General features: G+C 39.0%; 1 protein-coding gene across 2 annotated transcripts in view; it reads left to right on the top strand.

Moving 5' to 3' along the window:
• The window catches only part of ADAM9 (ADAM metallopeptidase domain 9), a 144,126-nt gene that overhangs the window by 90,319 nt on the left and 32,455 nt on the right, over window positions 1-21,352 (top strand). For both annotated transcript variants that reach the window (XR_008421609.1, XM_019440731.2), the window contains exon 16: window positions 2,258-2,441. Coding sequence is in view for 1 of the 2 variants with exons in the window: in XM_019440731.2 (XP_019296276.1) it covers window positions 2,258-2,441 (184 nt within the window). In the remaining variant the exon portion in view is untranslated. The remainder of the gene's footprint in view (window positions 1-2,257; window positions 2,442-21,352) is intronic.

Below are 21,352 nucleotides of genomic sequence, written 5' to 3'. Positions count from 1 at the left end.
TATTGAGGCTTGTGATAGAATTTTCTTTTATAATATAACCATGAACACCTCTTAGCTTTGTTGGCTGTTTGTATTCCTTATTTTGTGAATTGCCTTTTTTGTATCTTTGCTAATTTTTTCTGTGGAAGTGGGTTTTTTTCTTACTGATTTTTAACAGCTTTATATATATATATTTAATTTTTTAAAAAAATTATTTTTATTTTTGAGAGTGAGTGAGCAGGGGAGGGGCAGAGAGAGAGGGAGACGGAGAATAAAAAGCAGGCTCCATGCTGACAGTAGAGAGCCTCATGTGGGGGTTGAACTCATGAACTGTAAGTTCATGACTTGAGCTGAATTCAGGCACTTAACCAACTAAGCCACCTAGGTGTCCTATGGCTTTTTATACATTAAGAGTATTTTCCTTTTACTTTTTAACATGTCACCAAGACTACACATGAAACACTGAGTATATCATTGCAGCTTGAATTTTGGTAGGTCCAACAGATGTTAACTAAGGTCTGCTTTATGCTACACTTTGTTCTGGAGGTTTTCTTTTTTTAAAAAATTATTCTTTATTTTAGAGAGAGAGAGAGAGAGAGAGAGAGGGTGGGTGAGAGAAATGGAGGGAGAGAGACAGAGAATCCCAAGTAGGTTACAGGCTCAGCATGGAGCCTGATGTGGGGCTTGATCCCACAACCCTGGGATCATTATTTGAGCTGAAATCAAGAGTCAGACTCTCAACTGACTGAGCCACCCAGGCGCCCCATGTTTTAGAGGTTTTCATATCTAATTTCAACCAACTATGTGAGATAGACATTATTATTTATCTCTTGTTTTTCAGATGAAGGAACTGAAGCTCAGAAAGTTTAAACACTTTATTCAGGTTAACTAGGGAATAAATGGTGACATAAGAATAAATGTAAATGAGACAAAATTACTAACCCTTAAGTGCAGGATGGAGGAAAGAGGAGACTTAACAATATATGCAAAATGTAAATAGGAATTTTAGCTAGTGATCAGTTCAAGGGCATCTATAATGTAATGTAGTTACCATAAAAGCTACTGTAATCATGGGCCTAATAGTAGTACAGTATCTAGAATATAGGAAATGTGAGCTCTGTTATGTTATTTGCTTATCAGGCTATAACTGAAATTTCATGCCCTGCTCTGAGCACTGTGCTTCAAGAGGCAATGAGAGAACCTGGAACATATTTAGAGGGGAGCTTCCTTGTTCCATGAGAAATGATTATAAGATATTGCTCTGGTGAATAAGTATTTAGGAACTATGTGATAATTGTCCTAAAATAGCTGCCATGTGGAAGAAGGAAAAGACATTTGCTATTAGCTGTGTGATCTCATGTGGAAGGTCTGGGACCAATGAGGAAAAGTTATAAGGATATAAATTTTAGCTCAAGAAATAAAATAGTTTTATGAAAGCTAGACTGCGAATTTTTAGGGGGTGATTAATTAGAGGAATTGGTGAATTAGAGGAAAACAATATCCTATAATGACTTGGCAGTGATAACATAAAGGAGATTCTAGTATAGGGTAGATTCTTGGATCACAAGGCAATCAGGTAGAAAATTTCAATATAGCATCTTAAGAGTTGATATTAGTGGTATTTAGTGTGTTATGGAAGGGTATAGGAAGGGCATTTAGCTAACACAGCCTTGGTAATAGGAATTGTAGTCAGATAACCCTTCATAGAGTTGTAATATTGAATCAGTGAATTGAATTAGTGAATTAATGAGTTAATGAATTGAGTCTTAAATTAAGTAACTAAGAGTTAGCTTAGCCCAAGCCACGAAGGGTGGAGTCCTTTCTTAATTATTTTATAGTACAGAATCTAATTTTCTCCTTATGGCAACTCTGTAAGAAGTCACAACCGAATTTTGGTATAGTTCTATTATTTTCTATGGAAAAGCATTTATAAAATTATATTTATAAACAACTCTTTAGTTAGACGTGTTTGAGCCCTAAACTGCTAGTAAAGAGAGAGTAGGGGTGGGGAGAGAAGGAGCAGGAACACCACCTGGTACACCTACTGATTTCATCCTAGCATCCAGTTATCTCTGCCATATTTGAAGAGACCTGCTTAGGTGCCTTTGCTCTTATATGCTTTCTCTGTTGAGACTCCCTTCAGCTAACTATCAGTAAACTTTCTTTAAGTAAAAAAAAAACAACAAAAAACTTTATGTGTCCAAATATATAATTTTTATTTTTATTTTGTATCTACAGTGGGTGCATTTTATGTTTGCATTATTTCTCTATCTTACAGGAATGCTTTGTGTGGAAAGCTTCAGTGTGAGAATGTACAAGACATGCCTGTATTTGGAATTGTGCCTGCTATAATTCAGACTCCCAGTAGAGGCACCAAATGTTGGGGTGTGGATTTCCAGCTAGGATCGGATGTTCCAGATCCTGGGATGGTGAACGAGGGTACAAGATGTGATGATGGAAAGGTAATCAGAATGTTTTCTATTTATAATTTAAAATTAAAAAAATAAAAAAAGCATTATACAAAGTAAGTGGTTATTCTTTTCTTATTTATAAAAGAAATCTAATGTTTTTTTGGTAGAGATTTTGGAAAATACAAAATTAAGAATGGCTGTTATTCTACTACCCAGATTTCACTGGCAGTCATATATTATAACCACTAGTCTGTGTTGCTGTGCATATTTCTTTCCATTATCAATGGTGCTATAATTTATTAGCAGTCTGCTATTATTGGGACATTTAGGTGATTGCCAGGATTGTGAGTGTGTGTGTGTGTGTGTGTGTGTGTATGATTGTGTGTCTCTAGACTAGAATGTGTAGTACCAGAAATGTCATAATGCTTGTCCCCCCATGCTCTCTGCTACCCTGATCACTGTTGTTTGGATCAGATATGAGTCAAGAGTCAGCCAGCTCCTGACTCACTACCATTGGTTTCTATGTGATAAGATGAGCTAGGACAAATTCCTTTTGGGGGGGAATATATAATTAAGAAATACTATTAAGAATAGGGCAGAAACTGTAAGAATTCTTCAGCGATGCTATGAAGCAAGAGCAGGGCTAGAATGGTTATGGCAAACTTCAGTCATATACAAAAGATATGGGGGAGCAGGAGTGTTGGGCAAATTGAAGAAACCAATTTAAAGGAGAGTAGAGGAGGGGGAAGAGAGAGAGAACACAAGTGACTGATAAGGTGACACATAAAAAAGACGGGTGGACTTGCTAGTTACCTCCGTCATTGTGTACTGAGTTTTCAGTTCCAGTTCTGTTCCTCCTTTCCTACAAAAAGACCCTTATATTTTTGTGCCTGTTGTTGCCACTATAAAAACTCGATTGCTGTAGTTACTATAAACAATGCTGAGGTAAATGGCTTTATAAATAAAAATTTCAGAATATTATGATTGTTTCCTGAGGTGAAACTACTATAATGGGGTGTGCATACTTTTTAAGGTTTTAGAGTTTTGCATGAATTCTCTTTTACTTTTTTAAGTTTATTTATTTATTTTGAGAGAGAGAGAGAGCAGCATGAGTGGGTGAGGAGCAAAGAGAGAGGGAGAAAGAGAATCCCGACCAGGCGCCATGCTATCAGCACATGGAGCCCAGTGCTGGGCTCCAACTCATGAACCGTGAGATCATGACCTGAGTCGAAATCAGGAGTTGGACGCTTAACCAACTGAGCCACCCAGGTGCCCGTGCCTGATTCTCTTTAGAAAAAGCTTTAATAGTTTATTTTCCAACGAGTTTTTAGTGGGAAGTGTTTTAATTCTTCACACCATAGTCAAGATTAGCTATCATTTTCAAGCTTTCGTTGGTGGTTTCCTTTTTATTTTACTTTCTTCTTAATTATTAGTGATGTTGAATTTTTTTGTCTCTATATGTTTATTCCTTCTTCTGTGATTTGCCATGTTGATGTTCTTTATACACTTAAAAATTGGCCTATTTTCTTATTGATTTTGAATTTGATTTCTTATTGATTTTAAAGAACCTTAATTAATTTACATCATATGTAACAAATATAATATATAAATATACATATATGATGTTTTTGCCCAGCTCACTTCTTGCGTCTTCTTTCTTTTGTTTTTAGTGGTTTTTTTTTGCTGTGTTTGCATTTTTATGTATTTAAAGCTGTTATTCTCTTCCTTTATGGTTTCTAACTTTACTTACATGTTTTATAAGACTTTTATCAGTATATCAGATCATTATTCTCTTGTATTTTGTAGTAGATTTTGTTTTTTATTTAATGCCTCTTTAATCCAGGGGAATGTTGAGTGTATATAGTATGAGGTTGGCATTCTTTTTTTCTCTTTTATCATTTATTCATTACTGTATGCTGAGTTCTAATGCCATTTTTTTTCAGAATGGCTTATCATTTGCCTTAACCTCATTTATAATCTCTTTCCTTTAATTTGAAATTTTATTTAAATTACCGATTAAATTTTTATATATTCTAGGGCTTAATTTTTGTTTTTCCCCTCTTCATGCCCATTGATAGGTCTAACTACTCATGTGTCAGTACTGCCTTGATTTAGTTTTTATTGGTTTTATAATGTATTTTTCTTATCTGGTCATGCAAATACCCTCCCATTCTTTTTTCCTAGTTCTCTTGGCTATTTTTATTCGCTTATAATTCCAGATGAACTTGAGATAATGTTTGTTGAGGTGCAAAAAAAATTAAAATCTAAAAAACTAAAAAATGCTTTGGAATTTTGGTTGGGATGACATTAAATTTATAAACTTATAATGGGGAAAAGTGACATCATTACATGATTGAGTCTTCTCAAAGTAGAACATGGTATGTGTGTCCATTTTTGAGGGGTCTTCTTTATGTTTTTTGTTAATTTTATTATTGGGTAGATTTTTATTGTTATTATGAATAGGCCCGTTTTCTCCTGTTATATTTTCTGTTTTGTTATATTTCAGTTTCTAATTGGTTTTTACTGACAAGAGAAGCTATTTTGTTTGTATTTTTGACTGGGTATTATTGATATTCAGAAAAAATTTCATTTGTATATGTTTATTTTGTTACCAGGCATACACTTAGTGTTTACCTATTTCTATTGTCAATTATATTAGAATTTTCTTTTTTTTTTTTCTCTTACAAACCTTTGACTTCTTTTTTTTTTTTAATATATGAAATTTATTGTCAAATTGGTTTCTATACAACACCCAGTGCTCATCCCAAAAGGTGCCCTCCTCAATACCCATTACCCACCCTCCCCTCCCTCCCACCCCCCATCAACCCTCAGTTTGTTCTCAGTTTTTAACAGTCTCTTATGCTTTCGCTCTCTCCCACTCTAACCTCTTTTTTTTTTTTCCCTTCCCTTCCCCCATGGGTTTCTGTTAAGTTTCTCAGAATCCACATAAGAGTGAAACCATATGGTATCTGTCTTTCTCTGTATGGCTTATTTCACTTAGCATCACACTCTCCAGTTCCATCCACGTTGCTACAAAGGGCCATATTTCATTCTTTCTCATTGCCATGTAGTACTCCATTGTGTATATAAACCACAATTTCTTTATCCATTCATCAGTTGGTGGACATTTAGGCTCTTTCCATAATTTGGCTATTGAGAGTGCTGCTATAAACATTGGGGTACAAGTGCCCCTATGCATCAGTACTCCTGTATCCCTTGGATAAATTCCTAGCAGTGCTATTGCTGGGTCATAGGGTAGGTCTATTTTTAATTTTCTGAGGAACCTCCACACTGCTTTCCAGAGCGGCTGCACCAATTTGCGTTCCCACCAACAGTGCAAGAGGGTTCCCGTTTCTCCACATCCTAGAATTTTCTAAGTAAAAGTCATCATCTGCAAATGATAAAAAGTTGGTTTCCTTTCTCATATTTACAGTTTGGATTTATTTTCTTGTGTAATTGCAATGATAGCACTTCCAGAATAATTGTAAATAGTGATAGTGTGCATCTTTGTCTTGACTCTGACATGAGTGGGAATGTGTTTAGCCTTTCAAGGTTATGTATGATTTTGGCTAATCGCTTGGGGTACATGGTATTTTTCACTTAATGCGGTATCCTTTTAATCCTATTGAATAAGGATAAAAATAAACAGTAGATTTTACATTTTATAAGTAGTTCTTTGACATTAAAATATTAAATATTTAAAAAATATTAGATACTATGAAGATAATCATTTGGAACACCTGGGTGGCTCAGTTGGTTGAGCGTCTGACTTCAGCTCAGGTCATGATCTTGCAGTTTGTGAGTTTGAGCCCTGTGTCGGGCTCTGTGCTGACAGCTTAGAGCCTGGAGCCTTCTTTGGATTTTCTGTGTCCTTCCCTCTCTCTGCTGTTCCCCAACTTGTGCTGTCTCTCTCTCTCAAAAATAAATAAATAAAAACATTAAAAAAAATAATCATTATTTACCTTTGACCTATTGATATGTGCTGGGTTATATCAATAAATTCCCTAACATTAAATTATCTTTGCATTCCTGGAGCACACACTGGTAACATTAAATTTTTCTTTAGATATATTCCCGGATTCTATGTGTTGGTGAATTTACTTTTGTGTTTCTGAAACTGTCTACTTTTGATGTTTTTTGAATTTATGAACTTTTACTCTGTAGATTGTAGTCAGTACTCTTAAGTCCCACAAAAAACTCAGATAATATTGAATTAAAGTATAACAGGATTAATTGATTTAAACAAAAGAAACAAATAAAGAGCTTTGGAACCCTAAATCTCAAATAATGTTTCTACGATCTTTGCTTCTCCCTTTTGGCTCCCCGCCCCTCCCTTGCCCCAGCTTATTGAGATATAATTAACATTTAATATGCTATATGTTTAAGGTGTACAGTGTGATGATTTGATACATGTATATATTGTGAAATGACTACCACAGTAAGGTTAGTTAACACTTCTATAACCTCCCATAAATATAATTTTTTTTCTTTTTTTTTTTTTTTTGGTGGTACAATATTTAAGATTTACTCTCTTGGTAACTTTCAAGTGTATAATATTGTTAACTACAATCATCAGGCTGACTATTAGATACCCAGAACTTACTCATCTTTTAACTGGAGATTTGTACTATTGGATCAACATCTCCCCATTTTTCCTATGAGTGAGGCTTCACCACCCCCCCTTTTTTTTTGAAGACTCCACATATATGTGAGATCATATGGTATTTGTCTGTCTTTGTCAGACTTTCTTCACTTAGAATAATGTCCCCAAGGTCCATGCATGTTGTTGCAAATGACAGGATTGGTCGTTCAGGAGTGTGTTGTTTACTTTCCACATTTTTTGTGAATTTTACACATTCCTCCTGTTACTAATTTCTAGTTTCAAACCATTGTGATTGGAAAAGATACTAGATATGATTTCAATCTTCTTAAATATGTTGTCTTGCTTTGTGGCCCAACATAAGTTGTATCCTGTAGAATGTTCTGTGTGTGCCTCAGAAGAGTATGTATTCTGCTGCTGTTGCATGGCTGTTCTGTTTATGTCTGTTAGATCCATTTTGGTCTATAAAGTTCTTTAGATCTGCTGTTTCCTTATTAAATTTCTGTCTGGGGGCACCTGGGTGGCTCAGTTGGCTAAGCATTCATCTCTTGATTTTGGCTGAGGTCACGATCTCACGGTTTGTGAGATCGAGCCCCTGTGTTGGGCTGTGCACTGAGAGTGTGGAGCCTGCTTGGGATTCTCTTCCTCTTTGCCTGCCCTCCCCAGCTGCTCACGTATTCACGCATGCTCTCTCTCAAAATAAATAAAAAGAAATTTCTGTCTGGATGACCTATCCGATGTTGAAAGTGGGGTATTGAAGTCTACTACTAGTATTGTATTGCTGTCTGTTTCTCTCTTCACTTTTGTCACTATTTGGTTTAAATATTTAAATGCTCCAGTGGAAGGTACATAAATACTTAAAATTATTACATCGATGAATTGTCTCCTTTATCCCCATTTCATGGCCTTCTTTGTCTCTTGCAACCAATTCTGACTAAGTCTATTATATGTGATATAAATATAGCCGTTCCTGCTCTTTTGGTTACCATTGGCATAGAATATGTTTTTCTGTCCCTTCACTTTCAACCGGTGTGTCCTTAACACTATAAGTGAGCCTCTTTTAGGCAGCATATTGTTGGATATGTATATATTTTTAAGTCTATTCAGCCACTTTGTGTCTTTTGATATGGGACTTTAGTAGTTCATTTCTATTTAAAGTAATTATTGATAGCTAAGGACTCATTGCCATTTCATTGTTTGTTGACTGTTTTTAGTTCTTTTGTTCCTTTTTTCCTTTTTTACTATCTTCTTTCATGATTTATTTATTTATTTATTTATTTATTTATTTATTTATTTTTAGAGTATGCTTTAATTCTTTTGTGTGTTCTACTATGTTTCTTCTTTTGTGGTTAGCGTGAGGCTTATATAAAACATTTTGTAGATATAACAGTCTATTTTAAGCTGATAATAACTTACCTTCAATTGCATACACAAGCACTACACTTTTACTTCTCATATTTTAAACTGTTGTGTCATACTTAGCATCTTTTTATATTGTGCATCCATTAATAAGTTATTAGTTATTTTTATTTAAGTTTTTTTTACTAGAGATAGAGTGATTTACACAGCACCATTAAAATAGTAAGGTATTCTTTTTTTTTTTTTACTTTATTTATTTAAATCACATATATATATATATATATATATATATATATATATATATATAATTTAATGTCAAATTGGTTTCCATACAATACCCAGTGCTCATCCCAACAGGTGCCCTCCTCAATGCCCATCACCCACTTTCCCCTCCCCCCCACCCCCCATCAACCCTCAGATTGTTCTCAGCATTTAAGAGTCTCTTATGGTTTGCTGCCTTCCCTCTCTGTAACTTCCACACCCCCCCTTTCCCTCCCCCTGGTCTTCTGTTGAGTTTCTCAGAATCCACAGAAGAGTGAAAACATATGGTATCTGTCTTTCTCTGTATGGCTTATTTCACTTAGCATGACACTCTCCAGTTCCATCCACGTTGCTACAGAAGGGCATATTTCATTCTTTCTCATTGCCATGTAGTATTCCATTGTGTATATAAACCATGATTTCTTTATCCATTCATCAGTTGATGGACATTTAGGCTCTTTCCATAATTTGGCTATTGTTGAAAGTGCTGCTATAAACATTGGGGTACAAGTGCCCCTAGGCATCAGCACTCCTGTATCCCTTGGATCAATTCCTAGCAGTGCTATTTCTGGGTCATAGGGTAGATCTATTTTTAATTTTTTGAGGAACCTCCACACTGTTTTCCAGAGTGGCTGCACCAGTTTGCATTCCCACCAACAGTGTAAGAGGGTTCCTGTTTCTCCACATCCTCTCCAAACATCTATAGTCTCCTGATTTGTTCATTTTAGCCACTCTGACTGGTGTGAGGTGGTATCTCAGTGTGGTTTTGATTTGTATTTCCCTGATGAGGAGTGATGTTGAGCATCTTTTCGTGTGCTGGTTGGCCATCTGGATGTCTTCTTTAGAAAAGTGTCTATTCATGTCCCCTGCCCATTTCTTCACTGGATTTTTTGTCTTTTGGGTGTGGAGTTTGGTGAGTTCTTTATAGATTTTGGATACTAGCCCTTTATCCGATATGTCATTTGCAAATATCTTTTTTCCCATTCCGCTGGTTGCCTTTTAGTTTTGTTGATTGTTTCCTTTGCAGTGCAAAAGCTTTTTATATCTTCATGAGGTCCCAATAGTTCATTTTTGCTTTAAATTCCCTTGCCTTTGGAGATGTGTCGAGTAAGAAATTGCTGCGGCTGAGGTCAGAGAGGTTTTTTCCTGCTTTCTCCTCTAGGGTTTTGATGGTTTCCTGTCTCACATTTAGGTCCTTCATCCATTTTGAGTTTATTTTTGTGTATGGTGTAAGAAAGTGGTCTAGTTTCATTCTTCTGCATGTTGCTGTCCAATTCTCCCAGCACCATTTGTAAAAGAGACTGTCTTTTCTCCATTAGATATTCTTTCCTGCTTTGTCAAAGATTAGTTGGCCATACATTTATGGGTCCAATTCTGGAGTCTCTATTCTATTCTGGAGTCTATGATAGTGTCTGTTTTTGTGCCAGTACCATGCTATCTTGATGATTACAGCTTTGTAGTAGAGGCTTAAGTCTGGGATTGTGATGCCTCCTGCTTCGGTCTTCTTCTTCAATATTCCTTTGGCTATTCGGGGTCTTTTGTGGTTCCATACAAATTTTAGGATTGCTTGTTCTAGCTTCGAGAAGAATGCTGGTGCAATTTTGATTGGGACTGCATTGAATGTGTAGATGGCTTTGGGTAGTGTTGACATTTTAACAGTATTTATTCTTCCAATCCATGAGCATGGAATTTGTTTGTATCTTCTTCGATTTCCTTCATAAGCTTTCTTTAGTTTTCAGCATACAGATCTTTTACATCTTTGGTTAGGTTTATTCCTAGGTATTTTATGATTCTTGGTGCAATTGTGAATGGGATCAGTTTCTTTATTTGTCTTTCTGTCACTTCTATTGGTGTATAAAAATGCAACTGATTTCTGTACGTTAATTTTCTATCCTGCGACTTTGCTGAATTCATGTATCAGTTCTACCAGACTTTTGGTGGAGTCTATGGGGTTTCCCATGTAGAGTATCATGCCATCTGCAAAAAGTGAAAGCTTGACTTCATCTTTGCCAATTTTGATGCCTTTGATTTCCTTTTGTTGTCTGATTGCTGATGCTAGAATATCCAACACTATGTTAAACAACAGCTGTGAGAGTGTACATCCCTGTCGTGTTCCTGATCTCAGGGGGAAAGCGCTGTTTTTCCCCATTGAGGATGATATTACCTGTGGGCTTTTCATAAATGGCTTTTATGATGTTTAAGTATGTTTCTTCTATCCGGACTTTCTCGAGGGTTTTTATTAAGAAAGGATGCTGAATTTTGTCAAATGCTTTTTCTGCATTGATTGACAGGATCATATGGTTCTTATCTTTTCTTTTATTAATGTGATGTATCACGTTGATTGATTTGCGAATGTTGAACCAGCCCTGCATCCCAGGAATGAATCCCACTTGATCATGGTGAATAATTCTTTTTATTTGCTGTTGAATTCAATTTGCTAGTATCTTGTTGAGAATTTTTGCATCCATACTCATCAGGGATATCGGCCTGTAGTTCTCTTTTTTGCTGGGGCTCTGTCTGGTTTGGGAATCAAGGTAATGCTGGCTTCATAGAATGAGTCTGGAAGTTTTCCTTCCCTTTCTATTTTTTGGAACAGCTTGAGAAGGATAGGTGTTATTTCTGCTTTAAATGTCTGGTAGAATTCCCCAGGGAAGCCATCTGGTCCAGGACTCTTATTTGTTGGGAGATTTTTAATAACTGATTCAATTTCTTCACTAGTTAGGGGTCTGTTCAAATATTCTATTTCTTCCTGTTTGAGTTTTGGAAGTGTGTGGGTGCTTAGGAATTTGTCCATTTCTTCCAGGTTGTCCAGTTTGTTGGCATATACTTTTTCATAGTATTCCCTGATCATTGCTTGTATTTCTGAGGGATTGGTTGTAATAATTCCATTTTCATTCATGATTTTATCTACTTGGGTCCTCTCTCTGTTTTCTTTTTGAGAAGCCTGGCTAAAGGTTTATCAATTTTATTTATTTTTTCAAAAAAACAACTCTTGGTTTCATTGATCTGTTCTACTCTTGTTTTAGATTCTATATTTTTTATTTCTGCTCTGATCTTTATTATTTCTCTTCTTCTGCTGGGTTTGGGGTGTCTTTGCTGTTCTGCTTCTATTTCCTTTAGGTGTGCTGTTAGATTTTGTATTGGGGATTTTTCTTGTTTCTTGAGATAGGCCTAGATTGCAATGTATTTTCCTCTCAGGACTGGCTTCGCTGCATCCCAAAGCATTTGGATTGGTGTATTTTCATTTTCATTTGTTTCCATATATTTTTTAATTTCTTCTCTAATTGCCTGGTTGACCCATTCATTCTTTAGTAGGATGTTCTTCAACCTCCATGCTTTTGGGGGGTTTCTAGACTTTTTCCTGTGGTTGATTTCAAGTTTCATGGCATTGTGATCTGAAAGTGTGCCTATGTTCTCAATTCTTTTATACTTATTAAGGGCTGTTTTGTGACTCAGTATGTGATCTATCTTGGAGAATATTCCATGTGCACTTGAGAAGAAAGTATATTCTGTTGCTTTGGGTTGCAGAGTTCTAAATATATCTGTCAAATCCATCTGATCCCATGTATCATTCAGGGCCCTTGTTTCTTTCTTTATTCTCTGTCTAGATGTTCTATTCATTGTTGTAAGTGGAGTATTAGACTCTCCTGCAATTACCACATTCTTATCAATAAGGTTGCTTATGTTTGTGATTAATTGTTTTATATATTTGGGGGCTGCCAAATTCGGTACATAGACATTTATAATTGTTAGCTCTTCCTGATGAAGAGACCCTGTAATTATTATATAATGCCCTTCTTCATCTCTTGTTACAGCCTTTAATTTAATGTCTAGTTTGTCTGATTTATGTATGGCTACGCCAACTTTCTTTTGACTTCCAGTAGCATGATAGATAGTTCTCCATCCCCTTACTTTCAATCTGAAGGTGTCTTCAGGTCTAAAATGAGTCTCTTGTAGACAGCAAATAGATGGGTCTTGGTTTTTTTTGTTTTTTTTTTTATTCATTCTGATACCCTATGTCTTTTGGTCGGAGCAGTTAGTTCTTTTACATTCAGTGTTATTATTGAAAGATATGGGTTTAGAGTCATTGTGATGTCTGTAAGTTTCATGCTTGTAGTAGTGTCTCTGGTACTTTGTGGTCCTTGCAACATTTCACTCACAGAGTCCCCCTTAAGATCTCTTGTAGGGCTGGTTTAGTGGTGATGAATTCCTTCAGTTTTTGTTGGTTTGGGAAAACCTTTATCTTTCCTTCTATTCTGAATGACAGACTTGCTGTGTAAAGGATTCTTGGCTGCATATTTTTCTTGTTCATCTCATTGAAGATGTCCTGCCATTCCTTTCTGGCCTGCCAAGTTTCAGTAAATAGATCTGCTATTACCTGTATGTGTCTACCTTTGTATGTTAAGGCCCATTTATTCCTAGCTGCTTTCAGAATTTTCTCTTTATCCTTGTATTTTGCCTGTTTCACTATGACATGTCATGCAGAAGATTGATTCAAGTTACGCCTGAAGGGAGTTCTCTGTGCCTCTTGGATTTCAATGCCTGTTTCCTTCCCCAGATCAGGGAAGTTCTCAAGTATGAATTGTTCAAGTATACCTTCAGCCCCTTTCTCTCTCTCTTCTTCTGGATTCCTATGATACAGATATTCTTCCGTTTGATTGCATCACTTAGTTCTCTAATTCTCCCCTCGTACTCCTGGATTTTTTTTTTTTTTATCTGCCTTTTTCTGTTTCCTCTTTTTCCATAATTTTATCTTCTAATTCACCTATTCTCTCTTCTGTCTCTTCAATCTGTGCTATGGCCCCCTCCATTTTATTTTGCACCTCATTTATAGCATTTTTTAATTCATCATGACTATTTTTTACTGCCTTGATATCTCTAGCAAAAGATTCTCTGCTGTCCTCTATGCTCTTTTCAAGCCAAGCAACTACTTTTGTGACTATTATTCTAAATTCTTGTTCAGTCATATTGCTTAAATCGGTTTTGATCAATTCGTTAGCTGTCTCTACTTCCTGGAATTTCGTTTGAGGAGAATTCTTCCGTTTTGTCATTTTGGCTAGTTTTCTGTCCCTCATGTGTTTTAATAGCTTGTTGTGTGCTCTGGACCTGCGAGCACTGCTGTATTAAAGGAGGGTCATACACTGTCCAGGGCCTGGCCCTTCAGGGGGTGTTTTTTTGGAGAGTGTTACTTGCTCTCTGTTATTGTGACTTTGGTTATTTATTTACCCTACTTGTAGTGATATTTTGGACCCTCCACCAGGTGTGCTTTTATTTGTTCCTTGGAGTAGCCCTGTAAAGGAAAACAGAGAAACAGGAGACGAAAACACACAAACAAATAACACAAACAAACAAATAAAAACAAAAAATTAAAGTCTAAAACAAAAAACCCCAAAACACTGACTACAAGTAAAGAAGAGGGTGGAGGCAGTGCTGGAAGAGCACATACAAAGAGAGAAATGATGGGGGAGGGGGGAGAAAAAATAAACATTGACTAGGCAGAGAGACTAAAAGGGTTAATCCAGAGAGAGAGAAAGGAAAATAAAGAAGGAAGTGGGGAAAATGAAACGAAGATAAAGTTACCCAGACAGAGAAACTATATGGCTTGATTATTCCAGAGAGAGAGAGAAAGGAGTGTAAAGAAGGAGGTGTAGAACATGTATCAAGACAATGGATTAAATATGTGTGTTTAGACAGACCAATAACCAGAATTACCAGCCTAGAAGAGGGAAGAGAGAAGGAGAAAGTGGGGGGCGGGGAGAATATATCTATACATCCAGAATTGACCTAGAGTTAATCCAGGCAATGCTGCAGCGCTTGTCGGAGGAGCTTTCCGCAGGGTCTGTGAGGCTCTGGTGTATGTACGGTTACCCCGTGCGAAGGGGCGTGGTTTGGTGTAGTCTGGACCCACTTCTACTATGGGCCCCTGAACTGATCCCTGAGGCCCCGCCTTGGTGGTGGTGGGGGCAACGGGGGGAGTGGTGATCCCCCAGTCTCTTCTTCATGGACCTGGACCCGGTGGACTCAGTTTGAGTCGTCCTCACTGTGCCAAACCATGGGCGCAGACTGGGCGGTCCTTCTGCTCTGCCACCTCCCCTGACCTTGCGCTTGGCTAGGATTCAAAGTCCTTTTCCGTGCGTTCTGGCAGTGGGGAAGCGCCTCTCAGTGTGGCAATATGTGGCCCCAGCTGGCTTTGTGCCACAGCACTTCAGGGAGGACTGCCTTCTGTGGACTGAGCTGCCGCCCTCGCCGCTAGTCCCCGCGGTCGTGGACTCAGGCAGGCTTTGTCTTTTCCCACAGCACTCCAGGGAGATGGCTGCCTTTTCCTCCTGCAGACTGTGCCCTCGGCCCAGCCACTGATCCCGTGGGTGGCAGACATGGACAGGCTTTGTACTGTTGCACAACCCTCCAGGGAGGGAACCACTTTCTCCAACTGCTGACCGAGCCCCTTACATACCACTGCATCCAGGCCCCTGGTGTGCGAACAGGGAGCTGGCCCCAGTCCGAAGAAAGCCCAGCAGTTAGAGATCGGATCTCTCTCAGTCTCAGTCCCAGGTCTTTCTCCTGTCCAGATATGGTCATACACTTCCCTAGCCGCTCTTTCTCTTCCCTTTGTCTCTCCCCTCTGTGCCCACGTGGCTTTTTTTTTTTTTTTTTTTTTTTTTATCTCCCCCAGTTCGCAGTCACCCACTTATCTTTTCTCCAGCTCTCCCATTTTCTTCGGGTAGATTCAGTCTCTTTTCCTCCCAGGCTCTGGTGTTCAAAGTCCTTTGGCTTCTGCACTTCTTTGTTTGAGAGACACGGGGAGTCTCCCCTACTTCTCTACCATGTTGGCCCCAATAGTTAGGTATTCTGAATTTAACTATATATTTACCTTCACCATGAGTTTTATGGTTTTATATATTTTCATATTATTAGTGTCCTTTCATTTCAACTTGAAGAATTCACTTTAAAATTTCTTGTAAGGTAGGGCAAGTGGTGATGAACTGTTAGTTTTTCTTTATCTGGGAATGTCTTTAACTCTCCTACATATCTGAAGGACAATTTTCCTAGGTATAGTATTCCTTGTTGGCAATTTTTTATTGTTGCTGTTTAGCACATTGGATATATAATCCCGATGATTTATTTTGGCTTTCAAAGTTTCTTTAGAGAGATACATCCACAGACAGCCATATGGGGGTTCCTTTGTATGTGATGAATCTTGCTGCTTTCTCTTTCTGCTTTCTAACATGGAGTTCTTTGAGCTTCCTGTACTTGAATGTCCATATTCTCCAAAGATTTGGGAGATTTCAACTATTACTTCTTTAAATTTTTTTTTAATGTTTGTTTATTTTTGAGAGACAGAGAGATACAGAGCATGAGTGGGGAAGGGGGCAGAGAGAGAGGGAGACACAGAATCCAAAGCAAGCACCAGGCTCTGAGCTGTCAGCACAGAGCCTGATGTAGGGCTTGAACTTGCTAACTGTGAGATCATGACCTGAGCCAAAGTTGGACGCTCAACCGGCTGAGCCACCCAGGCACCCCTTAATTGTTATTTCTTTAAATAAACTTTCTTCCATTTTCCTCTTCTGAGATTCCTATGATATGAATGTTTGTTTGCTTGATGGTGTCCCATAATGGTTCACATAGGCTTTCTTCACTCTTTTTCATTCTTTTTTATTTTTTGTCTCTCTGGCTAATTTCAAACAGTGTTTGAGTTTGCTGATTCTTTCTTCTGGATGAGTAAATCTGTTCTTGAAGCTCTGTATTGAAGTTTTAATTTCTGTTATTGTATTCTTTAGGTCCAGGATTTCTGTTTGGTTCCTTTTAATGGTTTCTACTTCTTTCTTAAACTCATTCTGTTCATTGATTGTTTTTCTGATTTTGTTTAGTAGTCTCTGTTTTCTTTCATTTCATTCAGGTTCTTTATGATGATTATTTTGAATTCTTTGTCAGGTAACCTATAGATCTTCATTTCTTTGGGGTCATTTATTCGCACTTTATTAGTTTCCTTTGGTGATGTCATATTTGCCTGATGCTTATGTAGTATTGCATTGGTGGCTATGTATTTGAAGGAATAAACACCTCTTCTAGTCTTTACACGCTGGTTTCATCAGGTAAAGACCTCCTGTCTGTTTTCAGTATTGATGGGATTACCTTGGAATTTTAGGCTGGGTTGGAGCTGGTTACAAGTCTGTCTCCACAGTGGGGTCTGTGATTGGTGGGCCTGTTATCAGGAGCTTGGGTGGGCATAAATCGTGACTGGTCTCTGAGTGGATTGAACTTCCTGTAGTAGTACCTTGTTCAGGAGGTAAGGTGGCCTTGAGACAAGGGTCTGCTTCAGAGTCCACAGTTGGGTCTTCAGACACCAGGCCTATTACTTGGTGCATGGACTGGTGTGGCTCCCATCAGATACCTGAGAATACTGCTGTCTGTTCACTGGATGGATCCCTGGGTGGCCAGGATGGGTCCCTAACTGGCTGGATGGGCTGGGAGCTGAATATAGGGCTAATTCAGGATCTCTTGATGTGTAGACATGAGCATCTGCTCTTGGTTCCCCAAAAGCTGGCAGGACAGCTTGAGGACTGAGGCTTGGAGTTGCTGAAACTGAGTATAGATCCCTTTCAGAATTTTCGGGAATGCAGGAGATGGGTTCCTTGGTTGATGGATCTGGTGGTGGGCTGTGGCTGTGATATGACTGGAGCCAAGTGTAAGGCCCTTCAGGATTTCTGGGGTTACAGCTGGGAGAGTTTCATTTTGGGTCCCTGTGCCAGAAAGTATATTCACAGAGTGCAGTTGTTAGGGATAGAGCCAAGTAGAGTGTCCTTTTAGAAATACTAGGGTTGTAGACAAGAGTGTCCCCCACTGGGGCCCTGGGCCCTTAGGACTGCTGGCAGACTGTGACTGTGAAGAAGCTAGAACTGCTTTTGGGCCCTTTCAGCATCTCAGGGGGCATAGATGGGAGTTTCTCCTGCCTGGTCCCTATGCCTGCAGTCTTCTCTGGGCTCATAGGTGGCTGTCGTCTTGCTGTGTGCTCACATGACCCTTTTTCTGTGTGCACATGGAGAGAGAGAGAGAGAAAGAGAGGGAGAGAGAGAAAGTGAGCACAAACTCTCTGGTGTCTTTTCTTGTAAAGGCACTAATTCCATCAGATCAGGGTTCCACCCTCATGACCTCATCTAATTACCTCCCAAAATCTTTATCTCCAAATACTACTATATCAGGGTTAGGGCTTCAGCATATGAATCTTGAGAGGATACAAGCAATGAGTTTATAAAGAGAGCCACTAGGGTAGATTTAAATTAGTAAAAGTAGAATAATATTTATTCCTTCCTTATGCCCATGTAGCTTTTTGCTGTGGGGTTGTATGTTCTGCTCAGTGTGGTAAAGGCTTTAAGCCTTTTCCTAAACATTTTCACATTTCAGTTATTTTTGGTATTTGTTTTTGGTCTGGACATATAAGTGAGAGATATTGGTCAGTGTATTAGTCAGGTTTCTCTAGAGAAACAGAACTAATAGGATGTCTGTATATGTGTGTATGTAAGATTTCTTGTATGGAATTAGCTTACATGTTTATGTTGGTTAACAAGTCTTAAGAGCCAATATCTTCAGTAGGCAAGCTGGACACTCAGAAGAGCTGATGGTATAGTTCCAGTCCAGAGGCTGAGAGAGAGAAAGCGGTTAAGCAAGAATGGAGACCAGGGTATTTAGACCATTTCTTTATGCAACTTACTGTTATCTTCAGGACCTGCTCAGGCTGTACTATGTATCTGCCACTTTCATTTGATGGTGGAATGTTGCTGTGCATGCTAGACTTTAAAGTATGGTGGGTCAGATAACACCCAGTTCATGATGGGTAATTCAGGTCCCGTGGTAACCTGGTGGCTTATGGTTAAGTGTTCAGTCTAGTAAGGCCTAAGCTGTATCTGAAAAGGAGAGTAGTTATCTGCAGAGGATGGCAGGGTTTTGTTCCAAAATCCTAAGGGTCTGTAGTGCTGTTTACCTCTAAGGAACTGCCAGAGGCTCCAGACATCATCCCTATCTGCCACTGACATTTCAAGCACCATTGGATCTAGTGGAGCAAGGGGCCAGTTGGCAGAGCAGTTTCTGTGGCGTTCTGGACCTGTTTCAGCCTTCTCTTGCTCTGGTCCATGCTCTATGAGCAGTTTTTCAAGTTATGTGGTAAATGGGCTTGAGTAACATGCCCACGTGAGGAATGTGTTGCCCCCCAAATTCAGAGGCCCACTAATTGTCTTACTTCTCTTTTGGTTGCCTGATGTAAAAACTTATCCTTCATTTTTGAAGGGAAATCTAGATATGTCCTGCACCACTGATGCCCTAGAAATTTTGCTGAGGTAGAAGACTCCTGAATTTTTGTCTGATTTACTTTCCACTGACATGCAAATGTCTTACCAGTTAGTCTACAGTATTGCTACTTCTTACGCACTAGATCCAATCAGATAATGTCATCAATGTAGTGGGCCAGAGTGATATCTTGTGGAAGGAAAAGTTGATTAAGATCCCTGCAAACTAAATTATGATGTAGGGCTGGAGAGTTGCTATACCCCTGAGAGAGGACAGTGAAGGTGTATTGCTGGCCTTGCCAGCAAACTGCTTCTGGTGATCCTTATTGACCAGTGTGGAGAAAATAGTATCTGCCTATTCAGTAGCTGCATACCAGGTGCCGGGAGATATGTGAATTTGCTCAAGCAGTAAAACCACAGTAGCTACAGCAGCAATTACACCTACCAGCTGCTTAAGCTTATAATCTGCTGTTGTTCTCCAAGGTCTGTCTTCTGCACAGGCCAAATAGCTTAGTTGTATTGGAATATCTTTCCAGTCCTTAGTGGTGGTATTGATCTCTGCAGTGACTCCTGGATTGTGGTATTACTTTTGGTGTACTGTTTTCCTAGGAAGTGGCAGTTCTAATGGCTTCCATTCGGCCTTTCCCGCCATAATAACCCTGACTCCACAGGTCAGGGAGCCAATGTGGGGATTCTGCTAGCTGTTGATTATGTCTGTTCCAGTCATGCATTCTAGAACTGGGATGGGGTTCAGGGACCTACTGGGCCCACTATGAGGACGACCTGAGCTGAAACTCCATTGATCACCTGACCTCCATAGCTCCCTACTCTGACTGGTAGGCCACCATGATGTTTTGGGTCTCTTGGAAGCAGTGTCAATTCAGAGACAGCATCCAGTAGTCCCTGAAAGATCTGATTATTTTCCTTTTCCACAGTGCTCAGTTACCCTGGTAAAAGGCCATAGGTCCTATTGGGGATGGATGGGAGAAAGATTACCAATATAAATTTTTGGCAGTGTATCAGGGTACTGCCTGAACGGGACTCATCCTTTCCTTCAGTTAAAGGCTTCTGGGTCTGTAATATGGCTCAAGTCTGGTAATTGATTGAGGGCCCATGACACTGTTTTGTTCACTTGACCTAGAACTTTTCTGCTTCTACAGATGTAGTAAGAATTTACTGGTAGGCTTCCTCCGTTTTTATTTCTAGGAATACCATGATCAACTAACTAATGCCATAGGTCTGTGCAAGTCGGACTTTTATGATTGCTCCTTTGACTTTGCTGTTTATTATGGTAGCCATATCCACCCTGCCTTTGTCATTGAGTGCCACTGCACTTGGCCCTGGCCATTTGGCATTCAGTTACTTCTGTGGCATTTAGGTTTTACAATTCAGTGACTGTAGTTCCTAATATCAAGTGGCCTACAGAGAAGAGTGATGACAGAGCCATTTAGGCCTGCTGGGGTTCCCCTCACAAATTTATTTCTCACAGTTATTGTGGAAGGTGTGTCTGCTGGACCTTCCCAGAGTGAGTGAGTGGGTCTGAAATAACCCATTCTTAACACTCCAATCTTAACTAAGCCTTTGAATCATTTCTTTTGCCTTAAACCAAGACAGGTCCAGCATTTCCAACTTGCTCAGGATGAGTTAACTTTTGGTCCATGTTTTAGCTAATTAACCAACAAACTGTTAAAGCTCTTAATAAATCCCTGACCTGCAGCATCACATGTAGAATCTCTACTTAGTAAGCCCATACATAACAGTAAATTTGGCCTGATCCAACTTTATGTTCCTTCTACCATTATCCCACACCCTTTATATCCATTCTTACACATGTTCCCTGCACTTCTGTCTGGATAAATTAGAAAACTGAAGTAGCTCCTTTTTTTTAAAAAATATTTATTCATTTTTTGAGAGATGGAGACAGAGTGTGAGTGGGGGAGGGGCAGAGAGAGAGGGAAACAGGATCCAAAGCAGGCACCAGGCTCTGAGCTGTCAGGACAGAGCCCAACACGTGGCTTGAACCCACGAACTGTGAGATCATGACCTGAGCCGAAGTCGGATGCTTAACCAACTGAACCATCCATGCACCCTTTAAGTAGCTCTTTTGGTACACCTCCTCACAGGTCATACTTTTAGGGGCCTGCTGAGACTTGAGTCTAGTGATAGGTCTAAAAGCAAAGATGGGCGCCAGGTGGGGGTGAGTCCTGAGGTGAATCAGCATTGTCTTGGAAGGCAACTTCCTCCTTGGAGGCCATTACAATTTCCTCTGGCAATGTAATGCTAATCTCTTTACTTGGGAGTGGAAAGGCCTTTTCTTTTAAGGGTAAGGAAACTGCTTCCACTGGCAAGGAAGACTCATCGGTCTTTAGGGGCTCAACAATTCAGGTTAGACTCTTGTTCATTTGACCTAGAACTTTTCTGCTTATACAGATATCAGGGTCTTCCCACACATCCCCAAGACA

Source organism: Panthera pardus, unplaced genomic scaffold, assembly GCF_024362965.1.
Source record: "Panthera pardus isolate Hobbes unplaced genomic scaffold, ASM2436296v1 HiC_scaffold_13, whole genome shotgun sequence".
Classification (NCBI taxonomy): Eukaryota; Metazoa; Chordata; class Mammalia; order Carnivora; family Felidae; genus Panthera; species Panthera pardus.
This window is presented reverse-complemented; position numbering and strand designations above follow the sequence as displayed.